At 40.1% G+C, this 27,315-nt stretch overlaps 7 protein-coding genes across 10 annotated transcripts; 4 read left to right on the top strand and 3 right to left on the bottom strand.

Moving 5' to 3' along the window:
• Positions 1-209: 209 nt before the first annotated feature.
• LOC145701883 (protocadherin beta-15-like) lies at positions 210-11,144 on the top strand. Its single transcript, XM_081779098.1, has 11 exons — positions 210-242; positions 743-976; positions 1,957-2,128; positions 5,276-5,517; positions 5,563-5,753; positions 5,992-6,131; positions 6,989-7,214; positions 7,833-7,939; positions 8,236-8,741; positions 9,716-9,919; positions 10,333-11,144. The coding sequence occupies exons 1-11, from the start codon at positions 210-212 to the stop codon at positions 11,047-11,049; spliced, it is 2,772 nt and encodes a 923-aa protein (XP_081635224.1). The 3' UTR covers positions 11,050-11,144.
• Positions 11,145-13,701: 2,557 nt separating this feature from the next.
• LOC145704781 (uncharacterized) lies at positions 13,702-14,457 on the top strand. 2 transcript variants are annotated; one of them, XM_081782251.1, is made up of 4 exons: positions 13,702-13,900; positions 13,946-14,088; positions 14,132-14,186; positions 14,231-14,457. In XM_081782251.1, exons 1-4 carry the CDS (start codon positions 13,735-13,737, stop codon positions 14,383-14,385), a joined length of 519 nt encoding a protein of 172 aa, XP_081638377.1. In that variant the 5' UTR covers positions 13,702-13,734; the 3' UTR covers positions 14,386-14,457. The 2 variants fall into 2 exon arrangements, with proteins under 2 accessions (XP_081638377.1, XP_081638376.1); XM_081782250.1 differs by having other exon boundaries at positions 13,946-14,091.
• An 854-nt stretch (positions 14,458-15,311) lies between these two features.
• On the bottom strand, positions 15,312-16,424 carry LOC145704747 (uncharacterized). 2 transcript variants are annotated; one of them, XM_081782215.1, is made up of 6 exons: positions 16,327-16,424; positions 16,197-16,258; positions 16,027-16,088; positions 15,944-15,973; positions 15,715-15,806; positions 15,312-15,567 (listed from the first exon to the last, which is right to left on the bottom strand). In XM_081782215.1, the coding sequence occupies exons 1-6, from the start codon at positions 16,380-16,382 to the stop codon at positions 15,348-15,350; spliced, it is 522 nt and encodes a 173-aa protein (XP_081638341.1). In that variant the 5' UTR covers positions 16,383-16,424; the 3' UTR covers positions 15,312-15,347. The 2 variants fall into 2 exon arrangements, with proteins under 2 accessions (XP_081638341.1, XP_081638342.1); XM_081782216.1 differs by lacking the exon at positions 15,944-15,973.
• A 1,314-nt stretch (positions 16,425-17,738) lies between these two features.
• Positions 17,739-18,657, bottom strand: LOC145701882 (synaptotagmin-3-like). The gene is made up of 5 exons (XM_081779097.1): positions 18,494-18,657; positions 18,319-18,423; positions 18,090-18,275; positions 17,909-18,045; positions 17,739-17,870 (listed from the first exon to the last, which is right to left on the bottom strand). The coding sequence occupies exons 1-5, from the start codon at positions 18,655-18,657 to the stop codon at positions 17,797-17,799; spliced, it is 666 nt and encodes a 221-aa protein (XP_081635223.1). The 3' UTR covers positions 17,739-17,796.
• Positions 18,658-21,467: 2,810 nt separating this feature from the next.
• Positions 21,468-22,032, bottom strand: LOC145705313 (uncharacterized). The gene is made up of 3 exons (XM_081782771.1): positions 21,877-22,032; positions 21,616-21,834; positions 21,468-21,575 (listed from the first exon to the last, which is right to left on the bottom strand). The coding sequence occupies exons 1-3, from the start codon at positions 21,982-21,984 to the stop codon at positions 21,486-21,488; spliced, it is 417 nt and encodes a 138-aa protein (XP_081638897.1). The 5' UTR covers positions 21,985-22,032; the 3' UTR covers positions 21,468-21,485.
• A 404-nt stretch (positions 22,033-22,436) lies between these two features.
• Positions 22,437-24,812, top strand: LOC145703998 (uncharacterized). The gene is made up of 5 exons (XM_081781416.1): positions 22,437-22,980; positions 23,018-23,440; positions 23,486-23,652; positions 23,696-24,230; positions 24,288-24,812. Exons 1-5 carry the CDS (start codon positions 22,461-22,463, stop codon positions 24,635-24,637), a joined length of 1,995 nt encoding a protein of 664 aa, XP_081637542.1. The 5' UTR covers positions 22,437-22,460; the 3' UTR covers positions 24,638-24,812.
• Positions 24,813-25,052: 240 nt separating this feature from the next.
• On the top strand, positions 25,053-27,112 carry LOC145704190 (uncharacterized). Of its 2 annotated transcripts, none has more exons than XM_081781629.1 (5): positions 25,053-25,144; positions 25,711-25,950; positions 25,990-26,553; positions 26,594-26,774; positions 26,822-27,112. In XM_081781629.1, the coding sequence occupies exons 2-3, from the start codon at positions 25,778-25,780 to the stop codon at positions 26,366-26,368; spliced, it is 552 nt and encodes a 183-aa protein (XP_081637755.1). In that variant the 5' UTR covers positions 25,053-25,144; positions 25,711-25,777; the 3' UTR covers positions 26,369-26,553; positions 26,594-26,774; positions 26,822-27,112. The 2 variants fall into 2 exon arrangements, with proteins under 2 accessions (XP_081637755.1, XP_081637754.1); XM_081781628.1 differs by lacking the exon at positions 25,053-25,144 and adding an exon at positions 25,231-25,401.
• The last annotated feature ends 203 nt before the right edge of the window (positions 27,113-27,315 follow it).

The following is a 27,315-nucleotide window of genomic DNA, read 5'->3' as shown; positions in this document are numbered from 1 at the left end:
ACGGAATCCACCCCCTGCCAAGGCCGATTTGGTAGAAAACAAGCAGTTTTCAATCCTTCTATAGAGAGGCAAACACTTATTTTATATCATCTTGTTCATAAATATTCCTAACCCTAATTCTTTTATAAGGACTTCAGCACCCTATAAACACCTTTCCTCCAGTCATAAAACGTCTTCCAAGTCCGTTTTCTCCTACTCCCAGTACCCACATGTCCTCAACACCAGCTGGTATCCCTACAACCGTAAAGCTCAACCGTAAAGTTGTTTCCGGTTCATGGCCTCAAAGACGAGAAGCCGGAGATAAAGTGGTGGCGCACCATTTTCGCGTACTACTACTCCGCCGCGGCGCTAGAGAGTTAGAATTAGGGATCGCGCGGCCGATAGTGCGGCGCGCTCAACTCTGAATTGTTGAACGCTGTGACTTTTGTACGACGAGAAACTGAACTTTCAAACGCAGTTTCAACAAGAAAACAAAACATTTTTATACACCAAAGAAACGAAAAACAGAAAAAGTAGAGATCAGAAAAGGAAAGTAAGAGAGCATGCTGCCGAAGAGCATTTGGGCACACCTGCTTTGGGTGCTCCTGCTGGTGGCCCGAGAAACAGAAGCCAGGAGCTCGCCTAAGGGCACACTCAAGGAAAGGGGCCTCAAACAAAAAATTTATTCTAGCACCTACTTTCCTCCATAAACATTCTCAGAAGTAGATCGGAAATCGAACTCTCAAACAATCCCCTCTCTTAGCTCAGCATTCAAGAAAACACGCCCAAGGGCAGCGAAATTGAGCAATTACGGAATTCAGTGGACAATAGTGTTCCACGAGAAGCGCCGCTAGAATTCCGCATTGTTCGGCAAGACCGCCAAAATGGACTGGACCTCTTTGAAATCTCCGGAAGCAGCGGAAAGTTGATTTTAAAACAGAGCCCGGACAGGGAAAGACTCTGCAATCGACGAAAACAGTGTGTCTTGAATCTCGAGGTAATCCATTTATATAAATAATAATTTAGATAAACAGTAAATAGCAGCACAAGCAACAGTAAATAAAGAGATCGAGCTAAAAGTAGATGGAAATCCTCGGCTCGGGGCGCATTAGCTCCGTCCACTCTCGCCCCGGGCCATGTCAGATAATAAAAAAGACCTGAAAAGTAGACTGAGTGAAAGTAGGAAAATAGAACTCCTGGTTCCAAATGAGCTAAATAACAGAAAACATAGCCTTCAGGGATCCATAATTCATCCCCCAAGCAGATCCTTACCTGTGTTCATGAATAATTCTCGCGCCTGGAGCATGCGCCTGTTTCACGTATACATACATAAACGTAGAACGTATGACACGAGCGAAATAGTAAATGGACCAAAAAAAATAAGATCGATTTTAAGCTGTTTTCGTTTTTTAGTCCCTTTTTAGACTTTTTAGCGGCTAATTCGACTCTTGCGCAATAAGTCTAAATTTTCCTTACCAAAAAGGGACCTTCATAGCTGGCCTATTCAATTTTTCACCCCGATCAACTGGGCTTTCTTTTTCTTGGCTACATTACACGGGCGACAGTGTGGAATCGCTGGCTGATCCCGTCTGTATCACATGACAGCCGGAGTGCCACTCGAATTCGGATTTGAGCAGCTCGCTGCTATTCTCTCCCTGACTCGAGATCTTCCGGTCCCCTGCTCGTTCTCATCGCCAGGAGTTGCTTACGTATAAATTCGATACTAATACTAATTGAAGCCTTGCCGGTATTCAGGAGCATTTGTTGAGCCAATAAATACAAATTAATTGGACTACATTTCTTTTGGTCTCATTTTTTTCATTTCTACTAAATACTTTCAATTGAAAATTTATTTCTTAAAAGAGTCTTATTGAAAAATTATCTTGTTAAGAAATCCTGGCAGATCGAAATTTTTTTCACACAAAAATTCAATTTTCTATTTTCATCCCTTCTTTATTTATAAATTTCTATCTTTAGGTGCTTGTCCTTCCCGAGCAATACTACCAATACCTAAATATCGAAGTTGAAGTCAATGATGTCAACGACAATGTGCCCAAATTTCCCCAAGGCGATTTGGTATTCGATTTTGAAGAAAACTCCCGGAGCCCGATTTCGCTCGATTCATTCATGGCCTTCGACGTTGATTTAGGTAAGAGCGGAGAAGTTAAAGTTGCGATAGAAGACGTTTTGCGGTAGTCCGGTCCGTACCGCAAGTCCAAGCTGGTCCATTGTGGCACTAATAAAGTGAATTTTCTCCCGCCTGTCCCAGTTTGCTTACTTCATTTTTCACGTTTTCCGAGAAGCAAAAATTGATTCAGAGGATATTGTAAAACGCGTGGGTGCGTATTCAAGGGGATGAGGGAGGGATGAACCCCGGATTATGTCAAATTTAGGCTGCTTTAAAATTTGATTGATTAACGCTCGAGCTCGGGGTTTTTTTTATCGAGGCCCGATCTCGCCCCCTAATGAACCGGAAAACACTTTTCTCGGAAAAAAACTGGCGGAAAATCGGCAGCTCGATACCGCTCGGTTCTCGAAATCGAGGGCGCGGTCATGTGACTGCGAAGGGAAAAAAAAAGCTTCTGGCTGTAGCTGTCAACAGTCGAAATCCAATTTATTACCGGCGACATCTGAAAGCCGGAGCCAGATCCGAGTAAGGACAAACACTGTTTTCGGGATCCAATGTTCCCGAGCGTGTGTTTTCGCTGAATTATTCACCGACCAAGGGAGATGATAGACTCTAATCACTCGGATATGAAAACAAAAACTCCATTATTTAAACTCTATAATTCTGCAATTTTTTGTTTCTTATCAAGGGACTAAGGCGATGCTCCAAAATTGGAAATTGAGAATCGGAGCAGGTGATTTTTAAATTCTCTCTGATATAAGCTGCTAAATATAAAGTCCCTAATCCGGCTGAGCGCCCTGTCGATAAAAATTGGCAGCTTCCGTCAAGCGGGTTTCAAAATTGCTCAAGCAGGGCGTGAGGATCTTTTCTTCATCCCTTTTTCTAAAGAAAAGGTGTTCTTTTCTTCACGTTATTTTGCTCAATATTCAGCAGAATTATGAGTTACGGAACTGGTTTGACAGCAGTTTCTTCCTCTGCCTTCGGACTCATCTGGGTGATTAGATCATTTTAGCGGGAATCTCCTAGGAAAAGACTTGTCAGTTTACTGAATATGCGTGAAGTTTCGGGTGTCGTAAAAGCGCATATCGCAGACATGTTCATTTCAGGATATTTTCTCCTTTCTATCTCCTTCCAGGTCCTGCATCAAACAAAACACAAAATAAAACAGAAATGTTGCCAAAACGCGGCCTATCATTTGTTATTAAAGCGGTCGTCGTAAACACCTATCTTCAGCGGTAATCGTATTTTTGGCGGCTGACACTTTTTAGAATAGAAAACGTGATGATTTCTAGTGTCTGTAATGACTCCCACTTAAAACATTTACTGTCGAAAATTTCCGCAAAACGGTATTCTTTGCTCTGTCGCAACAAGAAGAAGCTAAAGAAGAATTCTGCCATTTGCTAGTTTTCAGGTCATTTGGGGTCAATAAAAACAGGACTTCATAAGTAATCGCTTTTCACAGGTGTCACTTTTCCGTTTTTCTTCAAAAGGAAAAGTGTTTTTATTGGGGGAAAGAATTACCGAGGCATGAAACAAATGGAACATGAAAGACTACGCGCCGCGTTAAATTGTTTGGTGGAGGAGTCGCAAATTGGAGGCGAATTGCATGTGCAACAGCAGCTGCTCCATCAAAGAGCCAATCTGCCGGGCGATCCGTCAGAGAGTGTCTCAGACATCGGGGGATTTTTAAAGGAGCTCGGGCGTGGCCAACAACACAACATTCCATAGAGCTACCTAGCTCGCCAGATGAGCGCTCATCTGGACCAGCGTTAAAGCAACCCCACTATGCATCACTGGTATGAGCAATTTTAAACCGACAACACGTAGTTTTTTTATGATTATACGGTAGTTCGATCGGTTTTGATTTGGGAGCTAGAATTCTCACTTATCAGGATCAATGGTAGGCAACTGCTTCCAGGAGAAACTGACAATATCGATTGTCAAACTGGTCGCGTAATTAATGGCTGACCGGGTGGTGCCACTTATGGTCGACCCAAACGGAAACTGTCCACTCAACTGACCGCCCTTGAAGCGGCGCCGAAGATAAACGAAATATTGCAATGAACAATTTCTAATTTTCAGTTTTTTTTTTGCGAAATTCCTGTTTCTTCCAAAAAACTGATCATGTCTTCCGTCAAATAAAAAGTCTTCATTAATCTTGGCTTTCAAAAGGAGGAACCATCAACTTGAAGAATCAGCTTTTTGAAGAACTCTAATTAAGGGAGTAACTACCGTAAACTCGATTTTCGTTTTTCAAAAGAGCTTTTTTATAATTTTCTTGAAATGGTTAACCCCAAAAGTTTTCACGTTTATTTCCCTTCCCGATAAGTCCCTTTTTCTAAACAAAACAGCGGGGTACCGATAAAAAAGTGATATCGCGCCTAAGACGCCTCGGTTTCCGCCGTCATCGACCACCACAGTTGTCGTTTGTGGTCGGACGCTGAACCGGTTCCTGTCGGATCCAATCGTTTTGCATTCAAACTAAGGGGGGTGGCGGGAATAAATTTTCCAAAAGTGGAAAATTCAATTAGTCCCAAGCCAGATAATGACACTTGAGCTAGCTCCACTTTTGGCTGCGATTCGACACGCGCTCCCACGTTCCATCTCAGCTTTTTCTTCCCCGAAAGTATATTTCAAATATGTTAAAACTGTGGCAAACTTGAAAAGAGGTTGCCCGGAAAGAAGGCCCCAGCTCAAGCGAGAAATAATTATCGGCTGATCATCAGATCAACTCTCAATCAAGTTTTTGCGAAAACAATCAAAAACAATCGACAAGAACCGGTTGTTTGGACAAAACTACAGGAAATCGCGTGCTAATGAGTCAAACCTCTTTCGAAAACATTTGTTTCGCCAACACTCGGTTCATGGTTCAATCATGTGACGTCACCGATTTGCATAGTCCTACAATATATACAAGCTTGAAATTTTCTAGGTACAAGAATCGCGTGGCGCTAGAATTAGAGTAGAGCCCGGGCGCGTTTCCACTTGTAAACAAAATGTGTTTACCAAGCGAGCGTTTACATCGTGTTTCCAGCTGATTTAGGCACCTAATTTCAAAATAGACGAAATTTCAAAAATTTCAAATTTCAAGCCTGCCCAAAGTGCTTTCAAACCAAATTATTATTTATTTTGGTGGCAACAGAGCTAGATCTAACTTTGTTCTTTCAGGAGAAAACGCAGAAATCGTCTACACTTTGAGCCCGAACGACTACTTTCGGTTGGAGCATTACAGTGACCAGTCAGGAGGACACCTGGAGCTCGTCCCCAGCGCTGACATCGACCGGGAAAAGGTTAAGACTGTCCAGCTCGAGCTCATCGCGCAGAATCCCAAAGGAAATGACTCTAACAGGATCAAGATCACCGTCCAGATCAGCGATCAGAATGAGCACAAACCCGAGTTTCTCCAAAAGGTAACAAAAATCACCTTCTTGATCGTTTTTCATTTCCAACTTCAGGAATACGTTTTCGATCTTGACGAACTTGTCCCGCCAGGAACAATCGTCGGAAAAGTCGGAATCGTTGATGGAGATGGACTGGAATCAGTGACGATTAGCATTCGAGACCAATCAGCGAAAGAATTCTTTACCATTCGAAATAATGGAGAGCTTGTGACGAACAAAAAACTCGACTTCGAAAGCCTCAATACGTAAGTAACTGCTTCTGTAATTGGCGTTTCTGATGCTAAAATTTGGTCAATTTGTCAATGGAAAACGCAAGTGGGCTAGAAATGTACCCACTTGGAGCATTTTCACGCCCGTTAGTCCGGTATTTCTGAGTATCCGGCAAATTGAGCACGCATGTCCGGGAATTTATAGGCCACTTGTTTATAGGCGCATCGCTAGGAATATGCTGATTTTGTGATTTGTGATGACTTTGTTGTTTAGGTTTGACTTTTGGCTCGTTGCGTCCGATGGAACGTACTCGACCAGTGGCCACGTGATCGTCAACTTAAAGGATTTGAACGATAATGCGCCTTCTATCTCCGTTATTTTCATCGCGCCGGACACTGATGCGCCAAATACAGGTAAATACTACCCTTTTCTGGTAAAAAATTATCCGATAAATGTGATCACTGAATATTAGTCCCCCGTTCATATAAAATACAGTAGTGCTTGTACAATGGTCCACTGATGCAGTATTAAAACTAATGTAACTCGTCCTTATTTACGAGCGGTCGCAAAAAGTGGAAAAATCGCACCCTAGGGACCCTCGAGAAGCCGCAACAACACGTGAGCGATGGTTAAATCGGCCATTTTGTTCCTCTTTCTCTTTTACCCAGTTAATAATTTACAGCTGAGCTTATTAAATGCCCGGAATACTTTCATTATTTCTTATTCATTCTGCACCGCGATTGTGTCTATTCGACCAATTTTAACGCTTCGATTTCATTTTTTTTAAATGCGCGTAAAATGGTAGACACCCTACTCTAAAATGACTCGTCTCAATTTCTTAAGGGTATCTGTCCTTAAAATTTTTTTGAGAAAATTAACTTTAAAAAGGTAACTTTATATATTTACCATTCAAATTTGAATACGAAAGGATTAAGGGTGTAGCACTCGACTTTTTTCCAAGCTCCGAATTTTCCCAGTATCTAACGAGTGAGCTTCTCAACAAAAATATTCTCATGAATGTTTTTTCCCGGCGGTTTTGAGTGACAGGAAGCTCTAAAGCGCAGCTAGTCTTGTGTTATTCCAGTTTGGAAAGAATTATTTCTTGAGCGGAGTGATTTGCGGTCGAGATACGAACCACTTGGTACACGCTAAGCAGCCTTGTGGTCCCTCAATTCAGCGAGAATTTATGCTACTGAAAAGTTGAATACTTGAAACTATTCTGCACCGACTTTTGTCATCATTGAATCTTTTTTTAACCTTGATTTTCAAGGCAGAATCGAAGAGGAACAACCCGAAGGCACCTTAGTCGCGTACATCAACGCCCAGGACGCGGACCATGGGAACAACGGCAAAGTCCACCTTCGTCTTCTCGACAGCTCGAGATCCTTTAACCTCGACGGGGATGGGAAACTCACAACAACTAGAAAGCTCGACAGGGAAATCCAAAGCACCTTCAAGATGACCATCGAGGCGTGCGATCAAGGAGCCGACGCGAGGTTAGTTTTTCAACTCTTTTTCGTGTCTTTTTTTCTTTCCCTCATAAAAGAAGCAGCTACGGGAGTTTACAGGTGTCACTTTATGAAGCAGCCATATGGCCAAGTATATAGTATCTTCGTGGCGAAGTAGACGGCGATAAGGGTTAGCTCCTTGGCCAGATAGATGAGACCTTTTGCGGGTAGAAGCGCATCACCCCTTTTTGCGCTTCTAAAGCGCGGGTTTTTAAAATTAGTTTATGTCTAGTTGTGTGGCTGTACATTCAGCTGGCGACCTTATCACTCAGCTAGAACTAAGTCACGTTTACCTCTGATAATCGTTGATTGAATTTCCGGCCAAAAAGATTACGGTAACTCTCAATTTTCGAAATCTTTTTCAAAAAAAAAGAGGTTTCATAAGTTTCGCAAGTTTTTCTATTTTCGGCGTTGTGCTTATTTTGCTTTAGCACTGTACTTGGTAGTAAGATTTCCGTAATGGCGGGGTTGTTTATTTTTGGGCCAGTGACCCTAACCCGCTGGAGAGAGAGAGAGAGTGAGAGCTGCTCTAAATACTCGAAAGTGTATTCGACTTCTAAATAGCACCAAGAAAAGTGTTCACTGAAATAACAAACGGCGTTTTAGGTGTGCTTCCGAAACCATTCACGTAAAGCTCGATGATATTAACGACAATGCACCGCAGTGTCCCGCAAGTGTGCCACGTGTTCTCGTCTCCGAATCGGCGGATATCGGTGAGTTCATTAAAAATTCATTAATTATTTTCATACTCGGAAATTGATTTCAATGATTTTGAGTTTTAAGCAAATTTGATTGGTCAAAAGAATAAATAAAGAGATTTGATTGGCTGAAATGATATTTTTATCCAATCAGATTCTTATGAAAGTAATCTGAGCCAATCAGATAGCTCAAAAATGGCATTTCCTTTATTTTGAAGTTTTGTTATCTTAGATACCCTTAATCACCTCAAAACTTTTCCTGGAAGAAATTCCTGAAATTCAAGAGCTGGAAACTAATCGAAGAAATTTAGGAACTTTCATCGCGACCGCTCCAATTAGCGATAAGGACTCGGCGGAGCTCTTTGGGCGATTGTCATTTGGCCTCGAACCGGAAGGAAAGTTCGCCATTGAAAGTGACACCGGGGTCATTTCCCTTGCGCAGCAGTTGGATTACGAGAACAAGGCCGAGTGGCAGTTGGTCATCGTCGCCACTGACGGAGGCGACAAGGTTACCCGATGCAAGTTTATCGTTCTAGTCGAAGATGCGAACGAAGCTGCGCCGGTTTTCCAACACCCCACGAGCGACGATTTGGAGCTTTTGATCAACGACAAGGAAATGGAAAACGCGGAGATCTTCTCCGTCAACGCCATCGACCCGGATTATAACCCTCTCGCGTCCCAGGGGCCAAAAATGACCTACAAAATCGACGGAGCTCAGGAACTACTGAAAATCGACGAGATTTCTGGACAAGTTACACTCAACAAATCCATTGCTGGTCTTCAGGAAGATCAGAAAACTTTCCGCATCATTGTCACGGTAAGAACTCGTTAAATGAAATTGGCAACGCTTTCTCACATCACGCGAGATTAAGGTTAAATTTTTGTCAAATTATAAAATTTCAATTGTTAAATTTTCAAATTCAAAATTTCTTGGTGCACGTGCGCACAATTGACCCTTTAAATTGGGAGGCAGTCGACCGTGGCAGCGGGCAAATTCCATCAACGGGGATGATCCCGGCGGAAATCGGACAAACCCGGCGGGTTCTTCTTTTTAAAACAGGAAGGGGGACATTTGTTTAAGAAAATTTCAAATTTGAGCATCAAAGTGAATGGGATTTTTTCAATTTTATTTTTCGAGAAAGGTTCAAATTTGATAGTTTCGTCAATTTTGAACTTTCTTTTGGATATATTTTCATACAAATCAATTTCGAATGAGTACAAATCAAATTTAGCGCGAGCATTTTCGCTCTGATCTTTTGTTTAGTGCTCTGGGCCGCGGGATTAGAATGAATAATTTAGAAAGGGATAAAGCATGGGCCCCGGACATGTGTATCTGGTTATCGGGAGTTTGTCTGTTTTGAAAGAAAAAAATCTCTGCGCAGCGTCGTGTTATCGAAAATGTCTTTTAAATGTTTCTAAATGTACGATGACTTCAAACCGGAGGCGCCGACATGTTCGACATCGGATGTACCGAGTAAAGACGGCCTCGATTCTCAATAAAATCAAATCAGTGCACAAACAAGTCCTCTTTGATAAGCCCGCGTGTACATCTTACGCAACGTGAATCGGCTCTTTTTCTCATTACAGCTTGTTTTTCTTGCTTTTAAACGTCTCAGAATTTCTATCTTATCATCGTATTTACAGTCATAATTTAATCAAGCGCCCTTAATTGATTTTCTGGACCCTCGGCTTTGTTTAAACCCTTTCTTCAATTAACATTTTTCGCAATCACCGGCTCGTAAAATTTGATCCCTTTTGATCTTAGCAGTTTAAATAATGATAAATTTTCAGGCGAGCGATTCCGGCCTCCCTCGGCTGTCATCGTCCATCCAGATCCAAGTCTCCATCCGCCCAGGCGTCGAAACTGGTCTCCTCATCGACAAGAGCCTGCTCAAGGGTGGGGCTACGATTGCGCTGATCGCCATTCTCGTCTCGACGATTTTCATCTTTGTCCTGGTCTTTTTGGCTGTCGTCTTTGTCTGCAGACATAAAAAGGTAAGAAAAGTTCTCTATTACTAATTAGGAAAACTCAAAACCCGATTAGCCTAGTCCTTAGATTCTCAAAGGTTTTATCTTTCGTTGACCTTCATGACAAGTGATTGTCATGGCTACGTTTTCGAATTAAAATATTAACAAATTTCTGATTAATGCACTGGAACGTAAAGGAGCATGTCATTTTTTACTTCATCAAAGTGGTATTTTGGCAATGAAGCCAGGTAGATTACGAGTTCCTCTTTTGGCCTCGTTTCAAAACACGCTCTGAATGATTAATAAGTACAGTGTGCTTTGCTCTGTGTGCTGGAGCGCGTGCCCAGCTCTTGGTCCATTTTGTATAAATAACTAATTGCGGGATTAAGTACTCTCAAAATCAACCAAATCTCAAATCCATTAACTTTCTTTTCTTTTAGCTCTCGAGCGAGTACACGCAAGGCTCAGTAATTATGTCGTGTAATGGCAATGGCGGCTCCGACGGATCGAAACATGGTTCTGACGGATCCCAGCGGCTTCACGATGATGTCTCGATCCTCTACGACTCCATTCTTACCCCAAGATCGTCGATTGTCCCTGCTCAACTTCACTCGATCAACCCAAACGCCACGTCAAAGAATATAATTTGCTCCAAGCATCGAAACTCCAACAACATCCCTGGCTACACCGACAGCGATTCAGACCATGCTGATTCCGGTCGAGGCGATTCCGACCAAGAATTTGGCCAGAAAAACAAGCTCGGTCCCAAATGCTCTCGACAATGTCTCAAATTCGGCCACTCCGACGCCTGCTGGATCGACATGGACAATCTCAACAACGAAATCAACATTTCTTCAATCTCCCTCGTCTACGACAATCGCGGAAACGGAGTTCTCACCACTCCCGGTCGCTTTCTAGAGGCAAACTCTTCCGGCTACATTTCTGAAGAGTCTTCCCGCGACAAACACCTCCGGCGAGTGCTTCAATCGACGCCCAAGAAGTCGCCAAAAAACACGCCTTCCATGTCTTCCGGCAGCGACTCCTTGGTCATTTCGACCAAAGATGGCTGCGTTATCAACGTCCAAGGCACTTCTAGAGCCAACGACAGTCTCACTGTAAAAGAATGCCCAACACCAACGAAGATTAATATCGTGTAAATAATATATTCCTGTACATACTGTAACTGACAACAAACACTATTCTTCCTCAAGTTCGAAAGAATTTAGCAAAACTCATGGGAAAATCTACTTCAAAAATGAATAAATTCAAAAATCATCAAATATTTCTTTCATCAGCATTTTTTCATTGACCCGAAACAGGAGAAAATTGGAGAAAGTGTCATCAAATTGACTTTCTGTCGTCCATTTTGCAAATAATTATTAGTGGAAGATATTTTTGACACCGCAAATGTGGTTTTATCAGACTGAATTTAATTTTATTTTTTAGCAAAAATAAAAGGTGAGCAAGCAACTCTTTTCAAAATAGAAAATTGGCGATTTATCAAATATAAATGCATAAGAAACTATCGGATTTGTTAAGGCTTTATGAAGAGAGTCGCTTAGTTTTGAAGAGAGGTGCACTAGGAAAAGCCAAGTGGGTGCTTAAATTCGCCACATAAGGTACTTCCACTTTTCGATGCAAAATGCATGGCCCTTTCTTCTAGTATTGGCAGCAAGTGACAGTAAGTGAACAAACTCGCAACCAGGGCGATGCTATCGGCTGTCGGAGCAGAACAGGCGCCAATGTCGGACACGTAACGTTATCGGTCCGCTGAACGGGGCGAATTGACAGACTGTCGTCTCACTCTCTATTCAGCCTCAATTCATTTAGCCTCGATAATTATCTGACAAAAATTAATTCAAAATTGGCGGCTCTTTTTTACCGTTATTATTAAAAATAAAAAGAGAGAGAATTATGGTCACTAAATATAATTATTCAAGATGATCTTATGGTTTCAGAAAAACAGATACAATTACAGGCTTCTTTGTCTTTCGAGCCTTGCTGGGAATGAAGAAATACGAAACAGCCCTTGAAAATACAAGTCCACAGCTTTTGCTTTGCCTTCATCGGAGTATTCAACTATCTTTTAAGTAAAACGATCATAATTGCTTGTTCGAATGGCAAGTTTCCAGCTTTTGTTCCACCAACATGTATCCCCTTGTATCTCGTAACAGTTTTCCTTTCTCCGAATTCCCCTTTCTGCGACGTCAATTAGTGGCTTTATACCTGCTGTTTCATAAAACATTGTTCAATCCATCCCTTTCTAGCTGTTTTGCCGCTTGTTCGTTACATCAATTATTCTTCTCCAATTTTCATTTTTCACTTGTTTCATTCCAAATCAGTGTTTACGCCAACAACAGCAGATTTTTGAGCATCCCTGTTTTGCCATAATTCCCATTTTTGCAAAAATCCCTGGTTTCTCTTTGTTTTTTCGCGAAACAATGAAGATCACTTAAAATAAACCCCTTTCTTGCTTGCCTACAAATATTTCAATAAAACGACAAAGAAAGAGACTGAGAACTGATTTTGTTTTCGCGCTAAAAGTAAATTCAATTTGGCGCCGAGACTACGGTAGAACACGAAAACGGAGGTGGTGGTTGTTCACTTTGAATAAAAAGGGAAAAAACGCGATCGTCGTTATCGCTACTTAGCGGTCGGCTAGCGCTTTCGGATTTCCTTATCAAAGGCACTCTTATTTGAACGACTGTGGGTACAATAAACATCTTAGATGCATTTCCCGTAGTCTCCTCATTCCTTCCATTTATTGCTTGTTTTGCACCACGTGGAATTCGAATTAACAACTCAGAAGTCTTTCTTTTTGAGATCTTTCAACTTTCATTTTGCAAAAGAAAATAAAGACGAGAGAAACTTTCCACCCTAAAATAGCCTTCCCCGGCCGTAGAATGGATCTTTCTTGAATCACACCTTTTTGAGCTTGAAGTGGTTTTGGCGATAAAATTCCAGTGCTTCCTATTAGCCAAGTTATGTTGCAGAAAAGTTGTTAACATTCTAGCACCGCAAAATTGCCACTGCTGCCAAGTTTGCTCATCTGGGAACGGAAAATTTTCAAACTATTGCTGATAAAAGAACTAGAAAAGATAATTTACGAACAGAGCTTCTTGCAAGATTCTCTATTGAAAGAGGGCTTGCTCACTTTTTTTTTTGTCAATAAAGCGATTTCTTTAGCAAATTCGATTAATTAAAGCATCATTACATGTTTAATAAAACGTGTGGTAACACCTATCTTTGCGTTTTATTAAACAATTAGCAGCTTTTTGATTATTATGATGGTGCTTAGGTGAGGATCTAACTGCGAAGTTCGCGGAGTAGCACACATACACCCGGCACTTGGTATATTTCACCAATAAATCCTTGATAATGAGCGTTTACGCTACTCGCATCTGAATTACGCCAGTTTTTCTAAAAACATAATCAACGCCGAAGAGTAGCATTTATTCTCAATTCAGAAACCGCAACTTGCGGTGACTGAGTTTTGTGAACTCGAAAAAATTATTTTACGAAGATCAGCAGCTTTTCGAAGCTAGAATTAAAGTTATTTGTCTTCATGTCTCTAGAACATGTTCTTAGTGTTTTTGCTGCTACCTACACCAAATCAGTTTAAAAATCGAAGATGAGTGAACAGCAAACTGTTCTTGATGTTCCAGAAGTGTCCGGTTACTCCGGAGGAGATCTCAACGAACTTCAAAAGGAGTTCAGGACCTTTGGTTTTCCATGGCTCACTTTGCTTTTTAACTCATAGTTTTTATGTCATAGTTTAAATACAAATCGTGAAACCACTAATAAGGGCTCCTAAAGGCGCAGATATAGAAGTGCGAAAAAAGATGTTACGGCGATTCTTCCGAGAGATTCAAAATCACCGTCTGTATAGAAGCTATTCTACTGAAGATGGATACAGAGAAGAGTATCTAGATGTCAGTTATATTGGGGTTGATATTTCGCAACTAGAGCCAAAAGAGATTGCGTATCTTATTTATAATATTCTTCCTTGTAAGAAGAATTGTAAGAAATGAAATAATAATATTTTTTAAATAGATTGGAGACGGCAATGCTGGCTCTACCATGGTTATGACATGCGACTTTATAAATTCCCACTGAAGCCTATCCTCAGACTCTGTTTTAAACCTGTTTGGAATGAGAGGATGCCTATTTCAGAAGAAGATCGAATGATAATGGAAGTGGTAAGATTTTGAATTTTTACTATCAACAGTTTTTATTTAGACCAATTGGACGCAAGAACAGCTTTACGATGCCCTTAAGATCGTTCAACGAAAACGTAAAAATTGAATGTCTTTAATTAATCAAGTTTTTTGTTTTTAGAACGATGGAAATGTTGTCTTGACATAGCCATAACAATCTATGTTTCCAGCGTTATGTCCTTTTTTATAATTGGTTTCATTTTGACTACCGTTTTCAATACAGGGCAAGACAACACTTGCAATCCCCCACATTGCAAGCCCCCACATAAGCCATAACTGTACTGATTGTTTTTCAGGCGACAAAAAACGCCTGAATGCTGTACACAAGATTAACAATTATATTCACGAATAAATATTTTTAAGATACTTGATTTTGTTCATTTTTAACCTATCACAAATCAGAATATATTTATATCGAAAACACACGATAATAAGTCCGCCATCTTAAAATAGCCGTTGACTATCATTCTCATAATTGATTGAGCTGACAATAAATATGTATTTTTAACCAGTCAAGACTACAATGTTGCTTTTTCCTTCGGAAAGGGATAATTCTCAAGAGGGGCGATACTGATAACAACACAACTCAAACACGTTTGAACAGATCGTTGTTGGAAATACAAATAATTTAATCAATCGCACGGCGAATTCGGCGGCTTTTCGCCCCTGCTCAGCTTCGAGTTTGATAATATGTTTTCGTGAATACGGCATTTCCGTGAACTTAGGAAATAAATTACAAATTCTTATGAAAACAAAAATTAAACTCGCGCCTAAATTCTTCGCGTTTTTCTTCATTTTTCGAGTAAGCCGGCGGCGAATGAGGCGGCAAACCTTTGGCATCCATCACCATGCTGTAGTCAGGTGGAGCGTCGGCATCATCAAACGCGGCTAGAATTTTGTGTTACAGTGACAAACTTGAGATTTAAATTTTTGAGGAAAGCGATGGACGTTTGCTTCAATCGTTGATTACCTTTGTTCTCGACCGTTACGGAAATTGATTCGGCAGTGACTGGGGAAAATGTGGCTTGATTTTGGAGCGCTTGGGTTAAGATTTAGATAGGATTAAGGGACCCCCGTATGATAAGTTTTATTTTTAAAACGTAAACATGACTGAGCCCCTGAATATCTTTTTGAGAACCTTTCCTGGTCCAAGTTCGCGTCTCAACCTTTTCAGTTTCCTCCGCCGGACGAGCAGCGCTAGAATCGCATCGTGAAGATTCCCCCATTCTATTTCTACATCAACAAAATCCCATCCCACCTGTCAACACAAAGGTCATCATCAAGAAAATGATGCCAATGAAGGAGTACACAATGAGAGGAAGCTGATACCAACTTATTTTTCCGATTGAAAATAGAAAAAATATCGAAATGAAATTGAAATTGCGGGAGATTGAGCTGTTTTGAGTAAATATTTCAATTGCAACCGGCCTGAACGCATCATCGGGTCCGCATAATACACTTTTCTTCGAGCAAGGTTTTCTTTTCTGTTTTGCCTTTTGTGATTACAGACAAATACACATTTTTAGCAAATGGGGGACTGTGTTCCCCTAACAAGCAATTTGGCAGGTTGTCAAGGAAGATATATTTAATTTGTTGAATTAAAACCGCTCCTGAGCCGTTTCAGGAATCGAGACAAATTTGGGTGTTCCAGATTCATCGATGAAATTTGGGTTGAATCGTGCAAATCCATTGATCCGCTAGAAACTCATTTAACTCAAGACGGAGCTTTGACAATTATGAGGATAAAAATAAACTTTTGATTTATGAACAGCCCAAAACCTGCCAGAATTTATGGGTTAGGGTTAGAGCGATAACAACTTATAAAGCAACATACCGCCTGATCTCCGGGAATCCACGAAATAATCTAATTCAATCATCATTATAATTATTTTTCAATTATCATCGTAAACAGCTTACCCTTCCATCGATCCAATCAGATTCAACAGGCTCGCTCACCAAGGGCTTCTGTGTGCGGATAACTTGAAAAAGGGATTACTTTGTAATTCGGCGCTCGGCATTATTGGCACTTTATTAGGCGAGAAAGGAACAAAACGGGCGATTTGTTGAAACTGGGAATCGCAACTTACGAAATGTTTGCCGTCCAAGGTCGTTGTCGATGTAAACTTTTGGAGGAGCCGGGAAGAAACCACTTAATTTTTAATCCGACTATTTTCATCTTACAACGGGAAAAACATTAACACTTTTGCTGGAACTTACGGGTCGAGAGTGGGAGAGTCAAACATCGATGTAAAACCTGCCATAATTTCTCCCATCCTGTTTTCAAAACTCCGAACTTGGTTCAGGAAAGACGAGTACATCCCCTTAGCAATATTTTAAAACACGTTTCTTGTTTTGCAAATTTCTATTTCTCTTTTATATTTGCCCTTTATTTACTGCTATTTCTGGTTTCTAACTTACTTCAATTTTCTCTTCCATTTTTGTATCGGACAAATTGAGGGGCAGAACTCTCTTTCTGGAGCCCTGTGAAAGCAACAGAGAGCCTTGATTCGGACTGAATGGGACAAAATCGATCGCCCTCAAGGATCAATAGACTCGGTCAGAATGCATCATGGATTATACATTTTAATCCCCCGTGAGTTAATCAACTGCCTCTGGATTTTTATACTTTATAATGCTTCTGAAAACTTTTGTAAGATGGAGTTTATTGACAGAACTTTGATAATAAAAGGAAACAGGCGTAATTTCAGGCTCATCTAGACGTGGTAGTCGCAGTCCAAGTAACAGAGAATCCTTCAGGTCCAAAATCGGACTCGGCCGGTATTTCAATAATCTTGTGAAACACATTGAGTGATTTACCATCGTAACGTTCAGTTCTTTTTTTATTTCGCATTTTAAACGAGCCGTTAAATGTAGCATCGAGCTTTAATTTCAAGTTATATGGAGTTAGTATCTCCAGGACAACATCGAGCTTTTCATTGTTATTGATTTTGATAAATGTTTTAAAATAACAATTTCCGAAAACGACCCTCTTATGGCTTTCTTTGTGAAATTCTTTTGGCAAAAAAATTGTCGCCCCGGCAGCATTCTTTCTTTCGAAATAATGCTCTTCATTTGGTTCTGGATAAAGATACTCAAACTTATATGTACCACATCCAGATTCTATGCCTTTTAAGAACAACTGAATGTCATTATTCGCAGAAAGATCGGTTTCAGAATTTTCGTTCTTCGACTGATTTTCGAGCTGAAGATTGGTCACCGTCTTTCTACTGGTTTCAGTGAACTCGAACTCAGGATTTTCAATAATGGATTCTCTGTCGCTTGACATGACTTTCAATAAATTTTCTCACTATTATGAATATGAAGTCATGAGAGTGAAGCAGTTTTTAATCAAGCAGATTCAATATTTGATCAAAGCATGAATAGAACAGAAACATTCTGCATCTTCATCTACCGCGCCTACCGAAAACGTGAGCGAACTAATTCTATTCTAGCGACCGATGGACGATTTGAAATCGAGCAAATGCCAACCGGAGCATCCCTAAGTACCGTTCCATCAGCCGTATATTATCCGTGAAATTTCCCAAATGCGAGAATGCTCAAAAAAGTATTTCTGTATTTGAGAGGCATCGTGTTGTATTTTTGTCGGAATGAAATATGGGCAGAAATATCGAGCTTGAACGAGAAAAAGCAATATACAGTATTTGATATCAATATTCTAAGCTTGCGTTATCCATTGGGGATAACATCGGTGTATTTGTTGAGGTTCATTTCCAAGTTGATATAATGCCATTTATTCGGACCTAGAAATGGCCAAAGAAGTCACGTGGGTGAGTCTCACCTTCTTGAATCTGCGTCCAAATAAGATTCTCCGGCCTTGGGCCCGTCGGCAATTCTTCCAAAGGCAAACAACAGTGAGGCCCTATCCTACAGTTTCCTATCAGCCGGTCGCCACGTATACTTTCAGAGTTGAAGCAACTTAAATATTCATCTCGACAACTTTCAGTCGTGAATAATAATACCTAATGTGTATGCCAGACTCGGCCATTATTGACTTTCGCATTGAGTTAAAGGTGAATAAATGATTGAATTCTGGGTTCAGCGCTGACGGTTTATTCTGGGCGGGGCCTTTTTGTTTGCCTCGGATGCCGGGGAATATGTGGACTTTTACATACGGCCAGGTCGCGGAAACAGCCAGATTTTCACCACTAGGAGTCTTTCAAGCGCAGTGGCTAAGGTAAATAAGCGTACCTGACTGCTACGGCTTCGAGTGTCTTTTCATCTGGATTGTATCTGAGCGCGAATCGAATAGTCCCTCGGTACGACAATGTCAGGGCGCTTGACTTAAATGGGCTGCTAATTAAAATTCACTTCTCTCATAAATAAATAAACTCTGAGCCCTGACTTTGGCAGAATCAGGTCGGGCCTGAGAAGATTGTGATAATTGAGCTGCGTGTAGTTTTCCAATTGTTCTAATTCGATGTTTAAGCCGCTCAGGAGCTGATTGCGGCCGAGAGGGTTGAGGTCCCATAATTGAATTTGAAGATATTTGGAGGACATTTTCATCACGTCTACTTGGAAGTTTAGCATCGCGTTGAAGACGGGCGAGCGGTGGCTTTTACGGATTTGGCTTTGAAATCAAGGAAGAGTACAAAACAGCTTTAGAAATTGAAAATTTCAGATCCTTCCCGATGACGATTACTAGCAACTTTTGTCTTTTTCTTTACTTTATCTGGCATCAAATACACTAAAAGAGGATAAAATCTGCCACCTGAACCGTTCATACCTTTTATATAAGGATGGTTAGCGAGCGGAACTGGAGGAATATCAACACAGTCGACAACATTGAAAATGAGTTTGTTTCCATCTTCAAAGTCAAATTTCAGCGAAAATGCAATCTGCCCCAGCGCTTCTTCATCCCCACTTTTCGCAGATCCAAATGAACAAATACTTTCTGAGTGCGCCAATGTTCCATTTTTGTAAATTTCCATGTCTTGTGAATTCTGATTCTGATTTTGACTCTCGCTGCTGAATTTCGAGTTCTCGAGTATTATCATTTTGAAGGGTTATTCTTTCCATGTCTCTCTTTTGGAGCCATAAATGTGCGTGAGGTGGTTTTTAATTCCTTCGGTATTTATTATTTACTGCTTTTGGGCCATTACGAAATAAAGGCTTAGAAACCTCTATTTCGACAGAGCATGTAGGTGCGATATTTATACAAAAAATTCTTAACTGGTTTAATGAATGCACTGAAATCAAGGAAGAATCCCCCCAAAACTTCTCTCTCTTAGAACTGTTCCTTACGCATGACTGAGCAAAAGCAGGTTCTGCTGATGTCGCTTCTTCTGTACGCCGTTGTTCCCCTTCATCGAATTGTGATGAACTGCCCTCTCGAGTGTCATTTTCCTTCACTAGTGGTGTTTGCCGTTTAGTTCTGTGGTCTTCTTCGATCAGAGACGCTTCAATCTGCGGCGTCCTTGACGCTTTTCTACTTTTAACGGAGGAGGAGGGTCGACGAGATTTCGAATTTTCAGGAGTTCTGCGCTCCAAACTTGGCCGAGGAGGAGGAAGTGGGCGACCTAAAAAATAACGGTCAACAAAAAAGTCTCGAAAGAACATTTTTTAAGGTATTTCAAATTTTCTATATACAATAAGTCGAAACTAATTATTTTTTCGCGACATCTCAAAGTTTTTAATTATTTTTAGCTACAATTTAAGGCTTACCTTGTGATAATTTTTCGTCGAGTTCTTTAATCACGGTTGATTTACTTGTTCAATAACTGCCAAAAACTCTATTGCAGAAGAAAAGCGCGTAATATAATCAATAAGGATCACCAAAATCGGCAATTAACTTCACTTTTTGTCGAAATTAACTTCCAAAATGGAAAAATCACCGTTATCCTGTAATGATTTCGCCGAGATCTGATTGAGCCTGGAGCAGTCCTCTGTCTTAAAAATGTTTACTCCTGCGGGTAGCAGCATTCATTTTAAATAAGAAAAATAATCTCTAGCTTACCAGAGGGGGTCTCCAGGGGCGTATCGGTGTACTCTTGCGGCATTCCGCTGTCGTCCGAGTTGAAGTGTACAGATCGTCGCCGCTTAAAATCGGGCTATCTATTTCTGTATTCCGCAGATTTATTTATCTGAAGGTAGAAACCCCTCTCCTGATCAGAATTGTCACTGACGATTTTTGTGTTGTTTGAAGACGGCCTTGTTGATTCAGAAGAGCTCAACTGTGACGAGAGTTGATGATGATTTTTAATCGAAAGCTTTGGGCAACGTTACAGTTAATCGTGGCAAGAATTATTTATTTAATCAATTTATTACTAACTCAGCCTTTGAATAACCATTCAGCTTGTTCGATTTCAATATTCATTAGAACTCACAAATTTTTATTTATCCTGGGTTGCAATCGAAAGTCCCGGTTTTTCCGTCTTTCAGAAAAAAAATTCTGATATTATTGAAATCATTCCTTGTACGGCTCAGATTTTGGCCTCTCTGACGCTAGGTTTGTTCGTTGATTTCTCTTCTGATCTTCTTTTTTGAAATTACCCTTTCTCTTGACCTCCAGTTCCCGAATTCTTCCGATAATAGAGGCGCCAGGAGAATTCAACTCCGCTGAAGGTGGATTTTGCCGGGGACTCGCTCTCGGCGTTGGAACTGGATAATTATCTGGGACTGTCGAGTTGGCTTTGTTCAGCGAATTGTGATACAAGGGATTCGGAATCGATGAGGCCAGACCGCCGCTCCACAAACTCGATTTAGAGCCGCCGATGGAATTGTCGCTTTCACGTGATTTTTTCAACGTGCTGAACCAGTCTCCAGTCGCCCTTAAAATCCAACTGTAATGAAAAAATAACGGTATTTCTGATTCGAAATAGAGTTATTTCCATTCCCAAAAGTTGTATTTTAAAATTAATTATCGTTTGAAGCTCAAAAAAATCCTCTTATGCAATCATGAAGAAAACCTGCTAATCCTTTGAAAGTCCCTCTTATTTGCAAAAGTCGCAAATTTAATCTGTCTGCATCTTTGGCTCTCCTGTCGCCGGACTTTCTCATTCCTCTCCAGGACCGAGTTGATCTTGAGTATTTCCTCGGCGGATAATCCGCTCAGATCAACGCTAATCTTATCCATTTCCCAACTTCTTCACGGCGGTGGATCTCTCATCAACTCGGGAAGAAAAAAAAGGACGAGGACAGGAGAGGCTCCAAGGACAAGAGAAAATTATTCGCCGAATAATTCAATCGCCATCGACTTGACGAAAATTGAATCATAATTGGGATCATTATCCTACCTTCTTTCTTTGCTGTCTGCTGCTCAAAATATGATAAATATCCTCGGGCTGGTAAAAAAGCAATTTTTATTGAAAAATAAAGCAAGAAAACTTGAAAAAGAGAAGCAGATAATAAATTTATTGTTACGTGTCAGAGAAAGTGCCATATTGATCTTGAGCTTCTTTCAGTTTTTCGTACTTCGCCCTTTTTCTTGCCTCTCGCATCGCTCTCCGCTAAATTATTGATAATGTTTGCTTTAAGATTTTTGCTAACCATTTTCTTCGCTTGTTTCTTCAAAATCCGCTGACGAATTTGAGCAGCTGATGGCGCTGGCGGAATCCCTGAAAGCTCTTCAGAGTCTGTATCAATTTTTATTCGGACATCTTCTTTCGACGTTCGCGATTTTTCGGCTTCTTTTTGTCCTAGTTTTGACGATTTTTTTGGCGGTACTGCTCCGAGAGACTCGCCAAGGACTTTCTTCTCTGTATTTTTCTAAAATTTACATATAATGAACGTAGATTTTCCTCAAAATACCTTGTAAATGTGCGTATACCAGAACCAAATGAAGAATATTACATGAACAAGCCCGATCCCAACTTGAAAAAGAAGGAGTGGAAGATAGACAGGTCTTTCCATGTCCATATCCCAAAAGGTATTCTCATCTGGATTCAGAAAAAAGCTCTGTTTCGGTCTCTGACAAAACTCAAACATGAGCTTTATTTTAATATTGATTCGTACGCTACTTTTTATTCTAGAGAATCACTAAGAGTTGCCAATTCTGCAATACTGGCAGTTGATAATTTCATAAAAGAGCAAAATATTTATAGCAGTTTAATTTTGTTGCGGCTAACAAAGATGAAATCAATGAGGAGTCATCTTAGCTTTGATAGAATAATTTTTTGTAATAGAAAGATACGTACGCGTACACCTATTTTCAAAAAAATTACCTGGGCTTGGAAATGAGAACGGGAGAATTGTTTGAGAAAACGGGCATAACCAGCCATATGACGTCAGAAAACAAACGAATGATTGCAATTGAGGTGCGTTTTACAATAGAAACAAGTTCGTTGTGCAAAGATTAGAAATACTGTCACTCAGCAAAGTATTTATCTCATGAAATGCAAGTGACAGCGTATCCAAGAGACTTGACAAAAGAAGCTGTTGAGAAATGGCTACAAGATTTTGAAAAGAAATTAAAAAGAACGACGAGCAGAGATGATTTGGACCGATTAATTTTGTCGGTGGAGAGAAGCGAATTTAAAGATGATGGTTGTGCTGAATGGAAGGAGGTTAGTTTTGGAGAAAATACAGGAAAAATTGATAATGGATGGCACAAAGAAGAATGGAAAACTACATTTTTTCAAAATTGTATCTTAGAGAAAAATCCACAGTTGAAAGGACGCAGAATTCAACGATCAGAATTAAAAGAAGAAACTGGAGAATGGATCCTCGATAAATCTCTGCAACAGAATATTATCTCTGCTGGAGGAGAGGCAATTGTTCTTAAAGAAAAATTTCAAATGGAAAAATGGAGAAACTCAGATGGAGGCTTGGAAGTTGCTGTTCGGGTGCAAGCTTTCGATTCGGCGCTGTTTACGAAGGACGAAGAGGTTGAATTCGATATTCATCTTTCGAAAGGTAATATCTTTATGATTCGGTAGAGGCTGATTTTTAGATTATAAAATTGCAAAAGACATGACAACCGACGACGCAGACGTTATTCCATTTCATCGAAATGTAATTAAAAATTTCGTCAACATCGAGATCTTCTTAAAAAATGACAAGGAGAGAGAAGACTGCATAGGATGGATAACAATTATGGAAAGTTGTGACTCCGACTTGAGAAGAAAATTGGCAAAAGAAAATTTAAATTTGGAAGAAAGGAAGAACATAGCGATAGGAGTTATAAGAGGACAACAATATCTGGAGAAAATTGGAATCTTACATCACGATCAGAAGCCGGAAAATATTTTATTAGACAAAGGAGTAGCCAAAGTGATTGACTTTGGTATTATTGAAGAGAAAACAGGAAGAAGGAGCTATCGTGAAATGGGTTATGCAAGGAGAGGGAGCAAATATAGAGATTATCAATTTTTATGTAAGTTTTCAAGATTTGTTGAAATTATAACACTGTGCTGATAAGACGCAGGAACTGCTGCTTTTTCGGGAAACCTTCAACTTATTAACAACGCCCTTCCGTCCGGATCACCAACACATGTTTTCGTACTTTGCGAATGGAAAACAGCGTGGGCTCTTCTATTCAATCCTATAGAAAAGCACGAAAAAGAAATAGTCAAAAAGGAATTGGAGGTGAGTCTATTTTCAAGCCCTCAATAAGAAAAATGTCTGGTAGGCTTGTTGTGCTGAGTGGCTTTCATACTACTCTCCATCAGTCTACGAAATTCGCAACATGTCAAAAGTTATTTCCTTAAAAAACACGTCTCGTCAGCTTTCCTTTGACGATCCAAATCTGACTAAATCTTCAGCAATGGCTAATCTTAAACAAATACTCACAAGACAAATCAATGTCGATTTTAAAAATCTGACGAAAAATGTTTTAAACCAAAAAGAAACCAATCTCTGTGTCCCCATCTCAGTCGCAGTTCTTTTGAGATGGGCCATCAAGAATGATTTGAAAGCTGATGAATTAGAAATGGAAAGATGTTTTACTCTTGAAAAAATTTTCATTATTTTGACAATGGTTATTTATCCGCGGAGTTTGGCTGGATTTAATCTTAATCCGAAATTCGAAGAGCAGGAATTTCAAGAAAACGAAATTGAGTTGCTTCTCAAAAGACTAAAATTTGAAACTTATTTGAGTGAAAGTGGTTGGGAATCTATCATGAACATGTCTGACGTGGTTCATGGCGATTTCAATTTCGTAAAAGGTGTGACGAAAGGGGGTACCCTTATCATTTCATAATCCTTTTTGTTAACAATTTAAGTACTACTCCACCAAAACTTCACTTTCACCCGACCTCTGACCGTGACAGGCGCCTACCAAAATCCAGACGGATCAATAATTTTCCATCAAATGGTGCTCGACCGAGTCGTAAACTGCGAATTCATCCTCCAAAACACCCTCATCGACCATTCTGGCTCGCAAATCAGAATTCCTCTCGACCGACCTTACTACGCTTCTTGCTCAATGATGAATGAATGCTACAACTGTTACAACAATTATGTCTATTATGGTGACAACAACGAGTTTATTACTTTAGCAAATGAGCAATTCAATATGGAAACAGAAAAGTGGCATCTTCTTCCCCAAGCATATTCTTTAACTCTTCACTAGAGAGAACGCAGTTTTCTGGTAAGTTGATATCACGAGATGTGACATCTAAGATGTCACATCTTTTTGTTTTTTTAGATGCCGACTTGATTAAAGCACATAATGCAATTTGCAGTAATGATTGACTCGACGAAATTGAATGGCAATTGGGATCATTATCTGACGTTCATTTTGTCTGCTGCCCCGTCATTCTGATTTTATTCTTATTTACGAAAAAAAATTGAGAAATCGAGTAAATTATCAATAAATTTTTTTAAAAGTCGATTTTGCTCCCACCTCGATGCAGAAATCCTGTTTTCTATTGAAAATGTATCATATGAGTATGAATGAAACGAACCACGAGAATAATAAAATACGAGTGTCCGAATTCTAAAGCAATTAAAGGCGCAGTCTTCGCACCAAATATTTAATCTTCGCAGAATTTCTGGCCGCGTAAAATAACGATCAAAATTTTCCCCAAGAAATTTTGAGAGACATATTTTAAAGAAATCATAAACCACAAGAAAACAGGTGAGCTTCTACTGAAATAACTCGTGAACGGAAGTTTCGCCTGGATTATCCCATTATTATTTTAGCCGCACAAAAAGTTGAGAATTTTTATTTAACAGGAGATGCGCTGGATTCCTTATTTTTTGTTGAGGCATCTTTTCATACAAAATTCCTTTCTCTTTTCGCTCTTTTTTGGTAATTGGATATTTGTCGCGTGAGCGGTCAGACAAGAAGTTTTTTTCTTACTTCAAGAGAAATTTTTGAAGCATGAGTACCAGGTTAGGAGAATTCTTCCTAAATTGGCCGCTGTGATATGATTTGTAGGAAAATGAATCTAAATCGTCGTTATATTTGATTACTTAGAAATCTTCTGTAGCGTGCACGGTACACCATGCACAATAAACACACCCGAAATATCTTTCCTATCAGTAAAAAAACCCGCTCTTACCGGGCCTAACTGACCCCCAACTCGCTGCATGTAAACAATAGTCGTAAAAAACTCAAACAAATGACCTCCCCTTTACCACAAATTCAAGATCTCTCTCTTTTTGAAAAATTGTCGCACTTTAAATAATAACTTTTTGAAGTTTACGCCGTCGACCTTCGCTTTTTCCGAAGCCACGGAAGGTTCGAAAGAGAAATAATTACTACGAGATGAGTTGGAACGTCCTTGGTGAGAGTTTTACGAAGCTTTTGGAACACTTGGAAACGAATCAGAAACGGTCCCAGGCGATGATTGATACTTGGTTGGCCGTGGCACAGACACAACAGGCGTATTCAGTACGATTACAAGGTGTTGCAGAGCAGCATGAAAAGAAATACTTTGGGTAGAAATTTTTCCCTCCTGAAAATCATTGAGATTTCAGGTCAATAAAGGAAAGCGAAGCCGAAGCGAACGCAAATCTCCAGCCCCACAAAAGTTTTAACAGCATTTTCGCCATTCTAAAATCTGAAAGTACCGCGGCAAAGAACTCGTTTGAAATGATGAATTCCGCGATTGGAGCGCTGAAAGGGAAACAAGCCATGAACGCGGATGATATTCGGAAATTGAAAGTTGGTTATGAAGACAAAACGAGCGATTTGAAGCTGAAATTGAAAGAAGCGAGAAAACTGGAGAAAAATTTAGATGAAGCAGTTGCGGAGAAGAAAAGAATAACTGACCTTCAGAATGCGAAAAAGAAAAGGAAAATGGCTGTTAACTTTTTAATCTCTTCCTTGATTTCAAAAAAGCCCTATTTAATTTAAAAGCCAGAAAAAGCTCATTCTTCAAAAGCTCGACCCACGATCGCCAAAAAGCTCGAGCTAAAGAACTCATCTGCCGTGAAGAATACACCAAGCAAGTGTACATTTACAACGACAACAGGAAACACATCTTCGGCGATTTTCTACCGAAGCTTTGCGAAAAGGCCGAGGAAGTGTATAGGAAACAGGTTTGTCATTCTTTATTTATAGAAAGTCGTATTTGAGTAGATAATTGCGATCGAAGAATGCAGGTGTGCTACAAATCAGACTTTTCAATTCACAAGTATGGAAAAAACGCCTGCGGCAGATGCCGAAGAAGATTTACAAAGAATCTTTCGGACCTTCTCCTCTGTCGCTTCCAATTCTGATTTTCCGGAGCTAGAATTGCCTGCTGAAACGAATAGCTCAGGTTTGTTTGTTTAAAAGCTTTGTTTTTTTTTGATAAAAAATTCATAGGAAGTAAATCAGAAGTCCCCGATTCTGGATTTGGCTCTGGGGAACAAAACGGAACTGCAATACCCGGAAGAAGAATGACTCTTGGAGATGAAACTTATGCTGAACCGAAGAAGATTTCCTCGAGCTCATTAGATTTCGGTCTTTCTACGTACGAACTAATCGACACTTCTCCTCGTCCATCATTTTTGACGCGAGGAAATTCCGTAAAACTCACGGCTTCTCAACCACCTCCCCCGCCTCCTCCAAATCGATGTTTGCGAAAATTTGTAGGAACGGGAATTCACAATAAAATCGGTTATTATTTAAAACGTCACTATGAAATCTCAAATAATAGCGTTGTATAACTATAATGGCCAGGACGCGGAAGGCTTTGAAGTTGACAACGCCCTAGCAATACACGAAAACGATAAACTGACAGAAGAGCCTAGCGATGGAACGGACGATGGTTGGATGATGGTGAGAGATGAACACAATGATGTTGGGATGGTACCTTT

The sequence above is a fragment of the Oikopleura dioica genome, chromosome PAR, assembly GCF_907165135.1.
Source record: "Oikopleura dioica chromosome PAR, OKI2018_I68_1.0, whole genome shotgun sequence".
Lineage (NCBI taxonomy): Eukaryota > Metazoa > Chordata > Appendicularia > Copelata > Oikopleuridae > Oikopleura > Oikopleura dioica.
The sequence above is the reverse complement of the archived record's forward strand: the minus strand, read 5'-3'. Positions and strand labels throughout refer to the sequence as shown.

Coding starts and splice junctions, on each gene's coding strand:
- LOC145701883 (XM_081779098.1), top strand. CDS start 210: ATGTCCTCAACACCAGCTGGTATCCCTACAACC. Junction 7,940..8,235: donor CTCCGAATCGGCGGATATCG/GTGAGTTCATTA, acceptor GAAGAAATTTAG/GAACTTTCATCGCGACCGCT. Junction 8,742..9,715: donor CTTTCCGCATCATTGTCACG/GTAAGAACTCGT, acceptor ATAAATTTTCAG/GCGAGCGATTCCGGCCTCCC.
- LOC145704781 (XM_081782250.1), top strand. CDS start 13,735: ATGTTACGGCGATTCTTCCGAGAGATTCAAAATCACCGTCTGTATAGA. Junction 13,901..13,945: donor TATTTATAATATTCTTCCTT/GTAAGAAGAATT, acceptor TTTTTTAAATAG/ATTGGAGACGGCAATGCTGG. Junction 14,092..14,131: donor ATCGAATGATAATGGAAGTG/GTAAGATTTTGA, acceptor GTTTTTATTTAG/ACCAATTGGACGCAAGAACA.
- LOC145704747 (XM_081782215.1), bottom strand. CDS start 16,382: ATGGGAGAAATTATGGCAGGTTTTACATCGATGTTTGACTCTCCCACT. Junction 16,089..16,196: donor CCTTGGACGGCAAACATTTC/GTAAGTTGCGAT, acceptor CCCTTTTTCAAG/TTATCCGCACACAGAAGCCC. Junction 15,807..15,943: donor GGATTCCCGGAGATCAGGCG/GTATGTTGCTTT, acceptor ATGAGTTTCTAG/CGGATCAATGGATTTGCACG.
- LOC145701882 (XM_081779097.1), bottom strand. CDS start 18,657: ATGCTAAACTTCCAAGTAGACGTGATGAAAATGTCCTCCAAATATCTT. Junction 18,424..18,493: donor AATTATCACAATCTTCTCAG/GCCCGACCTGAT, acceptor AATTTTAATTAG/CAGCCCATTTAAGTCAAGCG. Junction 18,276..18,318: donor CTCGAAGCCGTAGCAGTCAG/GTACGCTTATTT, acceptor AAAGACTCCTAG/TGGTGAAAATCTGGCTGTTT.
- LOC145705313 (XM_081782771.1), bottom strand. CDS start 21,984: ATGGACATGGAAAGACCTGTCTATCTTCCACTCCTTCTTTTTCAAGTT. Junction 21,835..21,876: donor GGTATACGCACATTTACAAG/GTATTTTGAGGA, acceptor TGTAAATTTTAG/AAAAATACAGAGAAGAAAGT. Junction 21,576..21,615: donor AGAAACAAGCGAAGAAAATG/GTTAGCAAAAAT, acceptor TCAATAATTTAG/CGGAGAGCGATGCGAGAGGC.
- LOC145703998 (XM_081781416.1), top strand. CDS start 22,461: ATGCAAGTGACAGCGTATCCAAGAGACTTGACAAAAGAAGCTGTTGAG. Junction 23,441..23,485: donor TAGAGATTATCAATTTTTAT/GTAAGTTTTCAA, acceptor TGTGCTGATAAG/ACGCAGGAACTGCTGCTTTT. Junction 23,653..23,695: donor TAGTCAAAAAGGAATTGGAG/GTGAGTCTATTT, acceptor AATGTCTGGTAG/GCTTGTTGTGCTGAGTGGCT.
- LOC145704190 (XM_081781628.1), top strand. Junction 25,951..25,989: donor CATGAAAAGAAATACTTTGG/GTAGAAATTTTT, acceptor TTGAGATTTCAG/GTCAATAAAGGAAAGCGAAG.